This window comes from Brassica rapa, chromosome A09 (assembly GCF_000309985.2).
Source record: "Brassica rapa cultivar Chiifu-401-42 chromosome A09, CAAS_Brap_v3.01, whole genome shotgun sequence".
NCBI lineage: Eukaryota > Viridiplantae > Streptophyta > Magnoliopsida > Brassicales > Brassicaceae > Brassica > Brassica rapa.
In genome coordinates, this window is record NC_024803.2 from 8,495,918 (window position 1) to 8,509,052 (window position 13,135).

At 36.1% G+C, this 13,135-nt stretch overlaps 3 protein-coding genes across 7 annotated transcripts; all 3 read right to left on the reverse strand.

Moving 5' to 3' along the window:
• Window positions 1-147: 147 nt before the first annotated feature.
• LOC103838151 (putative pentatricopeptide repeat-containing protein At1g64310) lies at window positions 148-3,881 on the reverse strand. The gene has a single exon (XM_009114572.3). It carries the CDS (start codon window positions 3,834-3,836, stop codon window positions 2,172-2,174), a length of 1,665 nt encoding a protein of 554 aa, XP_009112820.1. The 5' UTR covers window positions 3,837-3,881; the 3' UTR covers window positions 148-2,171.
• A 384-nt stretch (window positions 3,882-4,265) lies between these two features.
• LOC108869849 (probable serine/threonine-protein kinase DDB_G0278665) lies at window positions 4,266-11,399 on the reverse strand. 5 transcript variants are annotated; one of them, XM_033279431.1, is made up of 4 exons: window positions 11,181-11,399; window positions 10,808-10,809; window positions 4,603-8,173; window positions 4,266-4,530 (listed from the first exon to the last, which is right to left on the reverse strand). In XM_033279431.1, exons 3-4 carry the CDS (start codon window positions 6,563-6,565, stop codon window positions 4,328-4,330), a joined length of 2,166 nt encoding a protein of 721 aa, XP_033135322.1. In that variant the 5' UTR covers window positions 6,566-8,173; window positions 10,808-10,809; window positions 11,181-11,399; the 3' UTR covers window positions 4,266-4,327. The 5 variants fall into 5 exon arrangements, with proteins under 5 accessions (XP_033135322.1, XP_033135324.1, XP_033135325.1 ...); XM_033279433.1 differs by lacking the exons at window positions 10,808-10,809; window positions 11,181-11,399 and having other exon boundaries at window positions 4,603-6,829; window positions 6,924-6,959; window positions 7,062-8,108; XM_033279434.1 differs by lacking the exons at window positions 10,808-10,809; window positions 11,181-11,399 and having other exon boundaries at window positions 4,603-6,622; window positions 6,749-6,829; window positions 6,924-8,108.
• Window positions 11,213-12,349, reverse strand: LOC103838322. Its single transcript, XM_009114756.2, has one exon. It carries the CDS (start codon window positions 12,347-12,349, stop codon window positions 11,213-11,215), a length of 1,137 nt encoding a protein of 378 aa, XP_009113004.1.
• Window positions 12,350-13,135: the final 786 nt, after the last annotated feature.

The window sequence follows — 13,135 nt, forward strand, 5'->3', positions numbered from 1 at the left end:
ATAAAATTTTAAAACTTAATCTCAAATATCTACCCATTAATTCTAAACTCTAAAGTTTGGATTAGTTAACCATATGAGTATAAGTGTATATTTACCTATTTAATAAAATATTTTGGTTATTTTGATTTTTAAAATCTATATTTGTGATAAAAAAAATTTATTGCTATCCTAAGGTAATTATATTACATTCAAAAATACTTTCAATCTCCTTTGATAATTTTTTTTTTTTTAATTTGCATGTGAACATTAACCGTGTATAATATTTTATCTCATATGGTATAACAATTTTCATGTATCAGTCCGGAGGTCCATATCAAGATTGTACAGGCTCAGGCCCAGGCCCAGGCCTGTTAGATTGTCTCTTCTCTTACAGTTAGGTTAAAAAGGTGGAGGAGTTCTTCTGACGGCTTGTTACCTTTATTTTGTTGATACCTCCTCCGATTTAAAAGCCAGGACCTGCTTCAAGGACCAAGAAGACCACTACTGGATCAATGGCAACATCTCCGAATGAACCAGATGACACTCTTTCGGCTAGTAGTTTTTTCAACCCACATCTTATGAAAAAGTGGGAAGCTCTTTCATCAGTCAGACACAAACCGAACCCTAACAAAGTGGTATGGACAAACGAGATGTTGAAGGATAGGAAGGTTATCAATCTCGATGCCTGGAATCAAGTTGGAACATTTGATGAGAGGATTCAAATCATCAGAGAAGCTCTAACTTCTCTAACAATTGAGGTAAGTTTTAGATCTGTGGGTGCTCTCATGGTATGTGCTTGGGGTTTAGTTTCTTGTGAAAATCCAAATGAATCTGTGTTTGGTGGATTATGGGAGAGTTCAAAGGCAAGAGAGCTTGAAGAGTACACTAGACTCTCTGATGGAATACTCTGCAAATCATCCAGATGGAGATCCCCTCCTGATGATAAAGATCTGATCCTGTTTACCACAACAGGCAACGGTTTAAACTGGGTGAGAACGGCATGTTTTTACTGCGCTGCAGTGTTGAGACTAGCTACCAAGGAGCATGATGCTCTTGTAAAGGCTTGGTCTTATCTTCCTGAGCATTACCAGAGTTTTTACAAAGCTCCCTTAGAGTTTAGTCTCTCACTGGATCACGAGTGCTTAAAATGTCTGAGGAGACTTCTTCAGAAAAGTACAACAATTCGCAACTCAGTAGCTCCTTTTCTTTTAGCATTCCAAGAGCTTAGTGGATGCAGCAAGAATCGAGCCATCTGCAAAACGTTGTTTGAGAGCCATCTGGGGTTTACAGGACTTCATGCTTATACTCTGTTTATCTCAAACGCTAGTAAACTCGCTGTGCCGCACCATGTGTTTCGTCATGTACTCCGTCATCACGCTGCCGAAGAAGGCCTAGAAACAATCATGGAGATATTAAAACGCTACGAGGATCCTAGCTTAGACGAGGGTGATAGAAAGTCTAAGTGCACATGGATTTACTCTAGGATATTCGACTCAGATATGTTTGGCAGTCTGCAAACGAAGAGGTGTGTGTTTTTAGCAGCTTTACTAGCTGTCATTGCAGATACCATTGGAGGAACATCATCATCAGGAGGAGGCTCAGGTCAAGCTTCTAACATCAAACAGTTGCAAGGGTATATTCAAAACAACCAAGATGATCTTCATCTGTGGGCTGGAAGAATAATTGCATTCTGTAAGGAGTTTAATGAGAAGGAATCAACCAAGAAGTAAATCGACAACTCCTCTACTGTGTACTTTCTAATGACCTACCTAGTTGCTTTTCTTATTCTAGCTTTGTTAAGGGAGATACCGTTTGATATCAATCTTGAAATCATTATGTACTTAAAATGTTCTGCACTTTCAGTTATTGTTTAATACATAAATAAATAAATAGGTGTCCTAATGATAACATCTCTACCAAGGATAGATATATCTCTGCCACTATCATTAGCAATTTACCTATCATTCACTTCTCTAAAATCCTAATTCGAGAGCTTGTTACTAACCTCATCTTCCTACTGAACATCCTTTTGCCAACCATGGCGTCCTTGATCTCCCCTCTTTATCTTCGTACTGCTTCTCAAACATCACCGAAGAGCTTCTTCTATGCTTAGCTTATACTCCATTCCTAAACTTTTTTTTCATCTATGCCTCAACATAGACCCAACCAAGCCATTAACTGCTTCCTTGCGGTTAAACCCAACTAATGCCTGGCAATTTACCTCCAAAGCTTTCTGAAACTCCATCTCTAAGCATCTCTACTTCATCCCATTTCCCATATCTTGCATACACATTAGAGAGCATAACGTTGTAAACACTTCTTCTCTCTTCCTCCTCGTTCTCCCTTATCTTCTCTGCTACAACTTCAGCCAAATGAGCATCCTCGTGAACTTCACAACATGACAATAACGCTCCCCAAATCCCTGAATCAATCGGTCTTCGCAGCGACATTACAAACTCAAATGCTTCTTCCAGTTTTCGAGCCATCCCCATCAGCTTCACGATGTAAACATGATGCTCTGTCCTTGGCTCAACGCCAAACTCCCTCTTCATTCTCATGAACATCTCTTGACCTTCGCGTAAAAGACCGGAATGGCAACATGTACAAAGGAGAGCAGAGAAAGTGACCTCGTCGGGTTTCAACCCCATCTCAAGCATCTCATTGAACATTTCAAAAGCAGAGGATGCGAATCCGTGCAAGCCAAGACCCAAGATAACAGAGTTGAAAGAAATAACGCTCTTCTCTGGAACTTTAGCGAAAAGAGTCATAGCTGAGTCAAGAACCCCGCATTTTGAGTACATGTCTATAAGAGCGGAGCTAACCTTTATATCAAGTTCCAGTCCTTGTCGAATAACATAACTATGCACCTCTTGTCCGTAGAGCGAATTCGATAACTCAGCACAAGACCCTAATACAATCGCAACGAGAACAGAATCTGGCTTCTTACCACTCATTCTCAGCTCATTAAATAGACACAAAGCCTCCTTGTGGTATCCACATTTGGAGTAACCGTTTATCAAAGAAGAACACGCAACTAAATCAGTAGGCTCAGAGATGCCACTAAACACACCACAAGCAGAAGCAATACACTTGCACCTCGAGTACATGCTCACAAGCGCACAACCAACATAAGACTGAGAGTCTAAACCCACTTTCAAACAAAACCCATGAACAGACCGAGCAACGAGTGTTAAACCAGGATCAATCACTCCAGTCATCAAGGCTACCATCGTATAACAATCAGGTCTGTTTCCTTGACGTAACATTATATTAAACATACTGATTCCTTCTTCCCAATATCCACAACTTCCATATCCAGAGAGCATAGCATTCCACAGAGGAACATCTGGCTCTGGTATTGAATAAAACAACTTACTCGCTTCAAACGTTAGGCCAGCTTTTGAATAAGCTTTAACAAGTGTACTGCCGCAAACTCGGTCAAATCCAAGACCAGACACAATAGCATTCCCATGGATACACCTCAATCCCTCTGTATCAAAACTCTCTGAGCAGCCACGAGCTAAGCACGCGTAGGTGAAACTATCTGGCTTCGTATCGGAGCTAAGCATCTGAGAGAAGAGTGAGGAAGCGGGGCCAAGATGATGGGATTTAGCGTAAGCTCGAATAACAGAGTTCCAGAGGAAAACGCTTCTCTCAGGAAATACGTCGAACAGTTTGCGTGCAGAGAGAAGGTCATCGTTTAAGGAGTAGTATCTAACGAGCTGCGTGGCGAAATACGGATCACGCGCGAGTTGGGACTTGGTAACGAAGCTATGCAGCTTCTGTGTATTCAGCTTCGTTTGAAATTTTTTAGAGAACTCGTTGATAATCAAACGTAATTGCGACTGCGATGACATTGCAGAAGCTAGAAAGTGGTATCTAACAAAAGCAATGTTCTTAAAATAGGTTTGCCGCGGCAAATCATGAATTTCTTAAAATTTAATTTATACAACTTAAACTTTTTAAAACTGTTTTAAATTAGTTACAACTTAAAATTAATTTAAATCAGTTAAATTAAACAATAATAGTGTAATCCACAATTCGTCTAGTTTATTTTTTTGTAATTCATCAAAATAACTCTATAACTAAACTCAAAAAATTGAGACTAAATATATTTTTATAATTCATTAATTTTTATAATTGTATAATTCATCAAAATAATTTTTATACTTCAACAAAATAATTTTATAATTAAAAGAATTGAAACTAAAAGAGTAAAAATTACACAACAAAAATAATCAAGAATTGAAACTAAAGTTGCTTGTCGGAAAACTTTTTGTCTTAATTTAAGATTCTTGCAAAAAAACAAAAAAACAAAAAAAACAAGAAGTGTGTGTGTTTTATAAAGCTAAGTTAGCTCAGAGTCTGAAGCAGGACCAGAGAGATGTCTACTCCGTCTTGTATGGCCCAAAGGACTCATAGGGCTCATAGGACTCAAAGGCAATCTTGTATCCTTCCTTGCTTTGCTGTTTCTTCCAAATGGACTTAACGGCAATGACACTTTCGGTGCTGGTCTTGGCTTTACTGGCGATGATCCTGTTGACCGTAAACCTTACAACCATTTAAAAAAGAGTTTAGTCTTTAGAACTAAGGATCATTTTGGTTGTGTAAAATGTAACCAACCTGCGCTTGAGTTTCTTCTGAGTTTGGCCATGTCACCACTTTTCTTTGAAGCTGGTGAGATCTTTTTCTTAGGAGCTTCTGAGTAAAGTGATCTTGTATCCGACTCTGAGTACTCAGATATTGCATCTAAGCACAATGACTTTGTATACTTTGGCGTTGTTGTTGGTGGATCTGAAACGCTTTCTGAAGCAGACTCACCTCCTGTGTCCGAACTCTCTTCTTTGTTCATGTTCAAGTTTGGACTCATCTTCTCCTTCTCTGCGACTCTGTACGAGTAAAGCTGGAACGGTATTTGCATCACGGACTCCGCGTGAGACCCTGTCTCGATTGAGAACTTTTTCAAGAATCTTGCTTCCAAGTCCCAGCAATCAACAAGCGGAGTTTGGATTTGGATGTGACCCTGATCCGGATTCACAACTAAGAACTTCTTTACGTAGCGGAGTATCCGGCAAATGGAAGAGAAAGTGGGACGCTGGCTAGGTTCTGAGTGCCAACACCGTTTGATAAGACTAACAAGGTATTTAGGAGAAGGGAATGGGAAGAGAGGTCTATCTCCCCTTCTTATGTTCTTACCCATCTCATCTCCTTGTAGATGACTATCTTCAAATGGTACCTTACCGGTTATAAGCTCAAAACACACCATAGCAAAGCTATACACATCAGCTTTATGAGTAAACTTTGATCTCGGAACTGTTATACCTTTGAGATCTTGTTCCATCTCTGTTAGAACCTCAGGTGCATACCATATCACAGGAGCAGGAGTGGTTGGTCTAGAGGAAGCTCGAGTAAAAGTTTTGACTGAGTTCAAACCGAAACCGGATATCTTGGCGTGGAAGTAACCTTCGGTGTGACTTCTCTCTTTCAAAAGAATATTCATGGGATTCAAGTCTCCATGGAAGATCTCGTTTGAATGAAGATACTCCATGCCTCGGGCGATCTGAAGCATTATATCAATCACAACGGGAACAGAGAAGAGATATCTTCTTCTAGGTCCACAATTCTCCTTCATGTAGCTTTTCAAGTCTTTGTGCATTAACTCCATTACCAGAGAACATTCTTTCTTCTCTTTATCATAGAATCCACATAGGTACTGAAGTATATTCGAGTGACATAGCGATAACAGAGAAGATATCTCCGCATCCAAAGGCTCGAGATCCCCTAAAAAATGTCTCAACACGAAAGAATCACCTAACCATTGAATCTCCTTGTACTGGCCACCACCGCCTAGTCTCCTCCTCACTTGGTAATCTTTAGAGCCAACGAGTATTGAACTCGGGAAGAGCTTACCGTTAAACTGTTCCAAACCGGTCAGTTTCTTCAACAGAAAGTCAGCTAAACGCTTCTCGGTCTTGCCAATCTCATCGCTCTTGGACTTCCTCTTCTGTTGTAACGCCTCAACTAGATTCCACCTGTCTTCTCTCCATGAATTCTCAAAGCGACTACAAATATCCTTGGGAATCAGATACTGTTTCCCAAACCTCCACTGAAACAGCTTAGGATCATTCCACTCTCTATCGTACTTTCTAGAGAAGACAACTCTCCTTCTGTCCATCTCAGAAGGGTCGAGACCAGAGATCTCTCCAGCTGTCTCTATCGCCTCGATGACCGCGGGGAAGTAACAGAACAAGTTGTGTATGTGAAACTCAACACAATCTTTGTTCTGATGAAAGTTGATTACTTTGCCCCACCAATCTTTATTAGACATGCAGCTTCGAACATAGGTTTCGCCTTCTTTAAACACTCTGTATAGCTCTTTCAAAGGCTGTTCAAGGGCTCTCCATTTGGTATGTTTCTCTTCCAGCTTCAAGTTTTGTCTGATCTCTTCGGCTACGGTGTTGAAACCCAAACTGAAAATGTCTAATAACAAACAGCATTGTCTTTGGTTGATCAAGATATCGTCTTGTAATACCATAAGCGCGTTTAAGCTTCCGAGAACCTCGCCGATTTGCCTGAACTGCTCCATCAAATGGCTTTGTACAAAATAACCAACAAAACCGAACTAGGTTTGATCTGCTGATGGCTGATCCAAAAAAAAAACATGAAAAGAATATCATAATTAAATAGAGAAAAAAAAATCAATTTACATTTAAAACCGTTTTATCATTTGAACGGACAATTAAAAAAAAAACAGAAGAAAGAGAAAAACCTGAAATGAAGATCCTTGTTCGTCAAGGATCGATGAATTCTCTTTTGGAATATTTCAAATCACATCGTTGAGTAATCGAATCTGACAGAAAAAAACACACTATATCTCAAAATTATGGGTTGATAACTAAAAAAATTGAGAAGACACCAATCGTTAAAAAGATTGAAGATATTACCTATAATAACTTTGAATCAGAAGAACCTTTCAATACCTAAAGAAATATAATTAGGGTTCAAACTAGGCAAACAAATCTCAAAAAAGTTAGGGTTCCAAATAAAGAAACCAAAACCGATAGGAAAATAGATCTTTTTACCTATAAAATGTAACTTCTAATCAGAAGAGGGCTTCAGAAGAGAAAATTATTTTCCTTTGTTCTCTTTTGGGGTTTGCTGCTTCCGAGTCGTCCTAGAAAAGATTTCCTCAAAGGTTTTCGCTGTCTCCTCTGTAACGGTTTTTTTTTGCAGAGAACGCAGAAAATATATTTTATTATTAATTGCATGCAAACTGTAACGTTTTGGTCTAAGTTTGATTTGGTTTGTGTCTGGCCGTTGTTGTCCGCCATTTATGTAGTGTTCCCGTGACTTTCGTCCTAATAATTTTATCATACAATGTTTTTTACCATAAATACGTCATGTAATTAATTGGAGTTTAAGGAGTCCTGGGAGCTTGATTTGTGAAAGAGTGTAACTTTTTAAACATTATGTGGATTCTGCAAATATGTATACTCTGGTTTACATATTTTTATTATTATAAATAAAGTAAAGTTTTTCATGATACTAGGGAAACATGAAGCAAATAATTAAAACAAGAATAAAAGACTAAAAGTAGTGTATTTTTGATTTTTAGAGCACAAATTACAACATATGGGTTTAGTGCCGCATGTCTGTATAATCGAAGTGTAGAATAATTGATCCCTTTGTTCTGGGGTTTAATAACCTTGTTTGAAAATTTTTGTAGTTGAAATTTACGTTAGATCATCCAATATCCTAGAATGGAAAAATCCTCTTTAAGCGAAATTTTTCTATTTTATCCGGAGGCAAAACCAGTTCGGAAGCAAAAAGTCGTCTGAGTAGGAAAAAAAAAAAGATTTGACATACTATTAATTATCCCTAACATTTTTGATTTTACAAAATTTAAAAAATCATGTATGCATGGTATTTTAAAGTTATATTACTCTTTTTTAAACACTTTTTTGATACACTAAAGTTATATTTTACTTAGGAGTAGAATGTGGAGAATTGTTTTCATTGTTAAACAATATTAGATTTAGATAGAATTAGATTATAAATGATGATGAATAACCAGAGATTTGAATGAATTTTTATTTAAATTAAACTAACAAGATATTTAAAAAAAAAAATCATTTCAATAACAATAGATTCTACTGACTCCTTATTGACAAATTATTGAAAATTATCTACCAATCTTCTATTACTATAAAGAAGTGTTTGCTTCTCTCACGTTAAGACACGTCACTAAGTCGTTCTCTCCTGGTCTGACGCGTGTCCCATTCCTTCTAAACGCAGCGCTTCATTAATAGGTGATGTTGGGCTTCGTTATATCTATTGTGTAATGGACTGTTGGATTAGACTTTCTTAGGCCTGACGTGGATGAAAGCATCTAATACGCTGCAACGAAGGTACGGAGAACGTCTCTTCCTTACCGTGCGACGGCGATGTGGTGTCGTTTGCGATTCCTCTCGCGGCGAGAAACGGTGTGATTAATGGTTCACTCTTTAATCCCATTGATTCATGTGTCTTCAAAGTGATCTTTAGGTCTCAGAGACGGTGTGAGATTCGGTATAAATATATGTGATATCTCTCACCTTGAACTCAGAGTATACGGTGATATCTTTTTTGACAACATCAGAGAACCCAATCCAAATCCTTTGATGCGAAAGGCTCACGACCAGGTCAAACAAGAAGTGGAAGAAGATGAAGAGAAGAAGAACAAGATCGAGACTTTAAAACTCTCTCTAGCTCAACCTGACGTCTCTCTATCACTCATGGCATCAAACACCGTCAAAAACTGAGGGTAAACATCGAGCGAACGGATCTGGTGCGCGGGCGAAGGAACCAACGGATCTGTCCACAGCCGGTTCAGACCCATCGGCGATGACGGCGTTGCGTTCGCTAGAACCCTATCTCCACAAATCCGTCGAGTTCTTCCGACTACTCCTCCTTCCCTTCCGATTTACCGGCTTGCCCGGGGATGGAAGTGTCGCTCTCCGGCGACTCGAGGAAAAAGTGAGAAGAAAACGATGACGTCAGATCGGAGAGGGTTCTATACGACATCGTCTCGAAGTCTATCTCCTCCGCCGCTGTTGATTATTCAAGTAAGGTCCGTGACTGGGAAGAACGAGTCTAAATCACAGGCCTTTATTAGATGTGGCTAATGTACCAAAGTGGTTAAATTACAGGCCCAAATTCTAATTTTGATTACATTTTTAATTATAGTTTATTTATTTTTGAACGCAGTTGAACTCCTGTTTTCTGAAAAGAAGAGATTTAGGAAAAAAATTGGCTCAAGAAACATTGGTCAACATATAGACCGACATGTATTTCTAATTTTGAATAAAAATATCTATTTATCATCAAACTATCTTGACTTGACCTATATATAATCAAACATATACTTGGATTTGAACAGTACTATTACTATCTTTGCCGGATATTTAGAAATACAAGCGATAGTTTTATATAGGTTAAGATAAAAATATAATGTTTCTTTGATACAGCCTAAATAATTTATGTGATAGGATCCTAAAATTTTGATCCAAAGGAAAAAGTATAGTGTTTCTTTGAATGTGTGATCGGAAAACTGATTTTTTTATAGTTTTGATATAAAATTATTAATTCATTGAATGCATAATTATATCAAAGAATCCATGGTCAATGTTTCTCCTTCTAATTTTTTGACCCAAAGTAGTATTTCTCTGAATATATAATCAGAAAACCGTATTGTATTCTGATAGGTTTTCACATGAAGTCACTCAAATATCATAGCTATATAAAATAATAAAATAGTTCATTGTCAAAGTCTCCTTCTGAATTTTTGACCCAAACATCTAACAATGAATCAGAATTACATTCAGATAATTAGGAAAATATATATTGATCTTAAAATGTCTCTTTACTCATGTATTAAATTCATGGAAAATATTTATTGCATATTCTAATTGGTTATTTATAAATAATATATCAACAAATATAACAAATAATTATCAGAAAAAAAGACAAACAAAAACTTTTTTTAAAAAAACTATCTAATATAACTTCTTCCAATTACTAACACATTCGAAAACAACCATAAAATATTGTCCAGTTTTACTTACAGTACATAAATATTGAAGAAAAACAATTAATTATATTGCTCCTAACCTTTTTTGTTTCATAATAGGATTTGAAAATATCAAAAGTGACATGTAAAAACAAAAAATATATACACAATTCTTAAATATAATATTTTAAATTTAATTTGGTATAACATATTATAAACTTAGCAATCACTTGAACTATATGTTGCAAAAATTAAACAGTAGTCTGATTAAAAATTACTGGAGCTTTATTCTACCTTTAGAAACTTAGTTCCATATATATAAACCGGTTTAGAGCCGTAAGTTTAATTTTAATCTTTTTATTTTTCCAAGTTTAGAGATTTTGTTAATTTTTAAAGTGATGGTTTGATCATGACCCCTCTGAAATTATTTTTTGGATCAAATTAACAATTATTTGTATTAAATGCATAAATATTTTTTTAAAAGAACACTCTTGCATTTGTAGTACTAATAATGTAACCCCAAAAAAATGAAAGAGAAAAAAATCATTTTTCTTAAAATCATCCCAAATGACTCCATAATTAACAACATCAAACAAAAAAATAATTAACAACATCAAACAAACAAATACAAAAAACATATATAATATTTTCACATAAAAGTTCAAAATTGACAATCTTTCATAACACGACAAAAACATCCTGACAAATATTTTTTTAAGAAAACATGTCTAAAATAAAAAATCCAACTTACTAATTAAAATATTCAGCACATCACCTAACAACTTGATACGTCAGAACAACAGGAAAACATTCAGGTTCAACGAAACTAACTCTCTCGAAGATGAGAGAATAGTCGCCTTGGTTTGGTCTTGGTGAGACACCTGAACAAACGCTGGAGTTGCTCTCAGAAACAAGTCTCAAGAATAGAGATCTATGGATAGAGAAATAGACAACCAAAATAAATATACCACATATAATCCCTAATCCAATAAAATCATCCACCTAATCCATAGCTTAAAACACAAACCATTATCACCCATATCAATTCTATTCGCAATCTAACCACATAAATAACAAAATATAACAGCAATAATACAAATCTTAATCGCTAAAAAATCATATCCCGCCCGTAGGGCGGGCCGACCCTAGTAACCCCATATTCTCACATAAGTCTTTAAACCTTTTCTACGTCTTGTGTCTTGTTGATAATGTTGATAAGCCATTAGATCTCCCGTTAAGTTCAATTCTCTCGTAGTCAGAATAGAAAGGAAAATAACTCATGGTCCAATAATAAGAAGGGAAAAACTTTGGAGCTCTTATTTGTAGTTTCTGAGATTTCCCGTTATTCATATTGTATGAACACATTCCATCCAAGTCAGCCAGTGTTACGACGTCGTTGCTTGAGAACCCCACAGGTTCGAGCCCTATACTTTTAATCTCTTTCACATTTACCCATGAATCCCCAAAACTCCTCTCCAAAACCCATAAGTCCTGATAATCCACTCCTTCCTTCGATCTCGAACTAATAACTCCAACTTTTCCATCGTATCTTGTCAACTTTAGAGAATCGTCGCTCGCTAGATTCTCAGGAACCGGAAAAAATGACCAAGAATTGGTTTTGAAACAAAACCGGAATACATTGTTGCTGGTCGTTAACCAATGTAAGAACCCGTAAGAAGCAACCGGATTAGCTGCTCTTGGAACCAGTAAGTCTTCTTTAGGTAGCTCCACGTTGTTTAATCTCTTCCATGCAAACGAATCCGAATCGAAAACTTCACAGACGAGAGTGAAACTGAAGTTGTACCTCCTATTCTCGTTGCCAGGTAACTGTGAGAGCCTGAGGATCTTGTACCGGAAAGGATCAGATCCAATCACCATTAAACCGAGTGCAATAGTGAAATACCGGGTTTTTGGTTTAGGTAGAATCATGTACTGTTTAGTGGTTGGTTTGCAGACGATGTACTCCGGTTGTCTTCCTTTAACCGGCAGATCATTAACAAAAAGCAAAACCCCATGACTTGCGTCGCAAGCTTTAATACTTACTCTTCCTGGTGGTAGAAAATCCAGCGAGATTTCATCAGACCCACGAGGAACGTTGCCTAAATCTTTGACAAAAGCGGAATGAACCCTAAGTCTCTCGCTGAATTCGAGGAAGTAACCGGAAACGGAATTGGTTCTTTGGAGATTGAGTTTGAGAAAGGAAGAATCGTAGGTTCTCTTGTTACATTCTTTGTTTAAGAGTCTACACTTTCCCACCAACGAAGCAGGAGAATGAGAAAGAATCTCGATGATCATGTCTGGGTTCATATCGAAAGAAGTCATGGTGATGGAAGTCGAGAAGAATGTATAATCTGATTGATGAGTGTGAAAGATGATTGTTTCTTTTTCGTTGGGTGTGTGTATATGCGATAAGAAATAAGTCTATCCATATATATATTGGATTTTTTGGACCATATTTCCTTTTTAGCTTTGATAAATCCTATTTCCTTTTAGTTTTCAACAATAAATAAGTAATGATTTTGTTAATAATACCAAGAATTTCCATTCATTTTTCTTACTTGTGTGCAATATTTCCTTAATATTTTATCTCCTATATATTAATTGAAAAACATTACAAATTTTCCTTTTATAGCTACATGTCATTACTATGATAATTCTTATAATCATTAGAAGAATGAGTTGGTCCATCTAATTATATATAATAAGCTTTTGATTAAATTAACCATAAATTCATTATTAAGGTTTTTTATTATTTTTTTAAATAAAAGTTACGGAATTGCCTAATGTGGCTAAAGTATATATGACAATTAGTGATTTTGAATAATAATATTTGATAAAAATTAGTGTATCTTCTATCATATTTGTTTAATTTTAAATTATTAAAATAAATTAAACAACTACATTAACCATATAATAAAATTTAGATTTTTCTGTATATGTTATATTTTGAATTTTTAAAAACAACTATAAATTATTAAAACTAATAAAAGTCTCACATTCAAATTTTATTATCCATGGTTTAAATTTTTTGCTATGAATACAAATAATTACAAATCATATAAGTAAAACGTCTAATTTAATTAATTATTAAGATTAAAAGATATATAT

Bases quoted from the DNA above. Each gene is read 5' to 3' on its own strand.
- LOC103838151 (XM_009114572.3), bottom strand. From the start codon at position 3,836: ATGTCATCGCAGTCGCAATTACGTTTGATTATCAACGAGTTCTCTAAA.
- LOC108869849 (XM_033279431.1), bottom strand. From the start codon at position 6,565: ATGGAGCAGTTCAGGCAAATCGGCGAGGTTCTCGGAAGCTTAAACGCG. The intron at 4,531-4,602 runs GTTGGTTACATT...AATGGTTGTAAG, and splicing joins CAGAAGAAACTCAAGCGCAG to GTTTACGGTCAACAGGATCA.
- LOC103838322 (XM_009114756.2), bottom strand. From the start codon at position 12,349: ATGACTTCTTTCGATATGAACCCAGACATGATCATCGAGATTCTTTCT.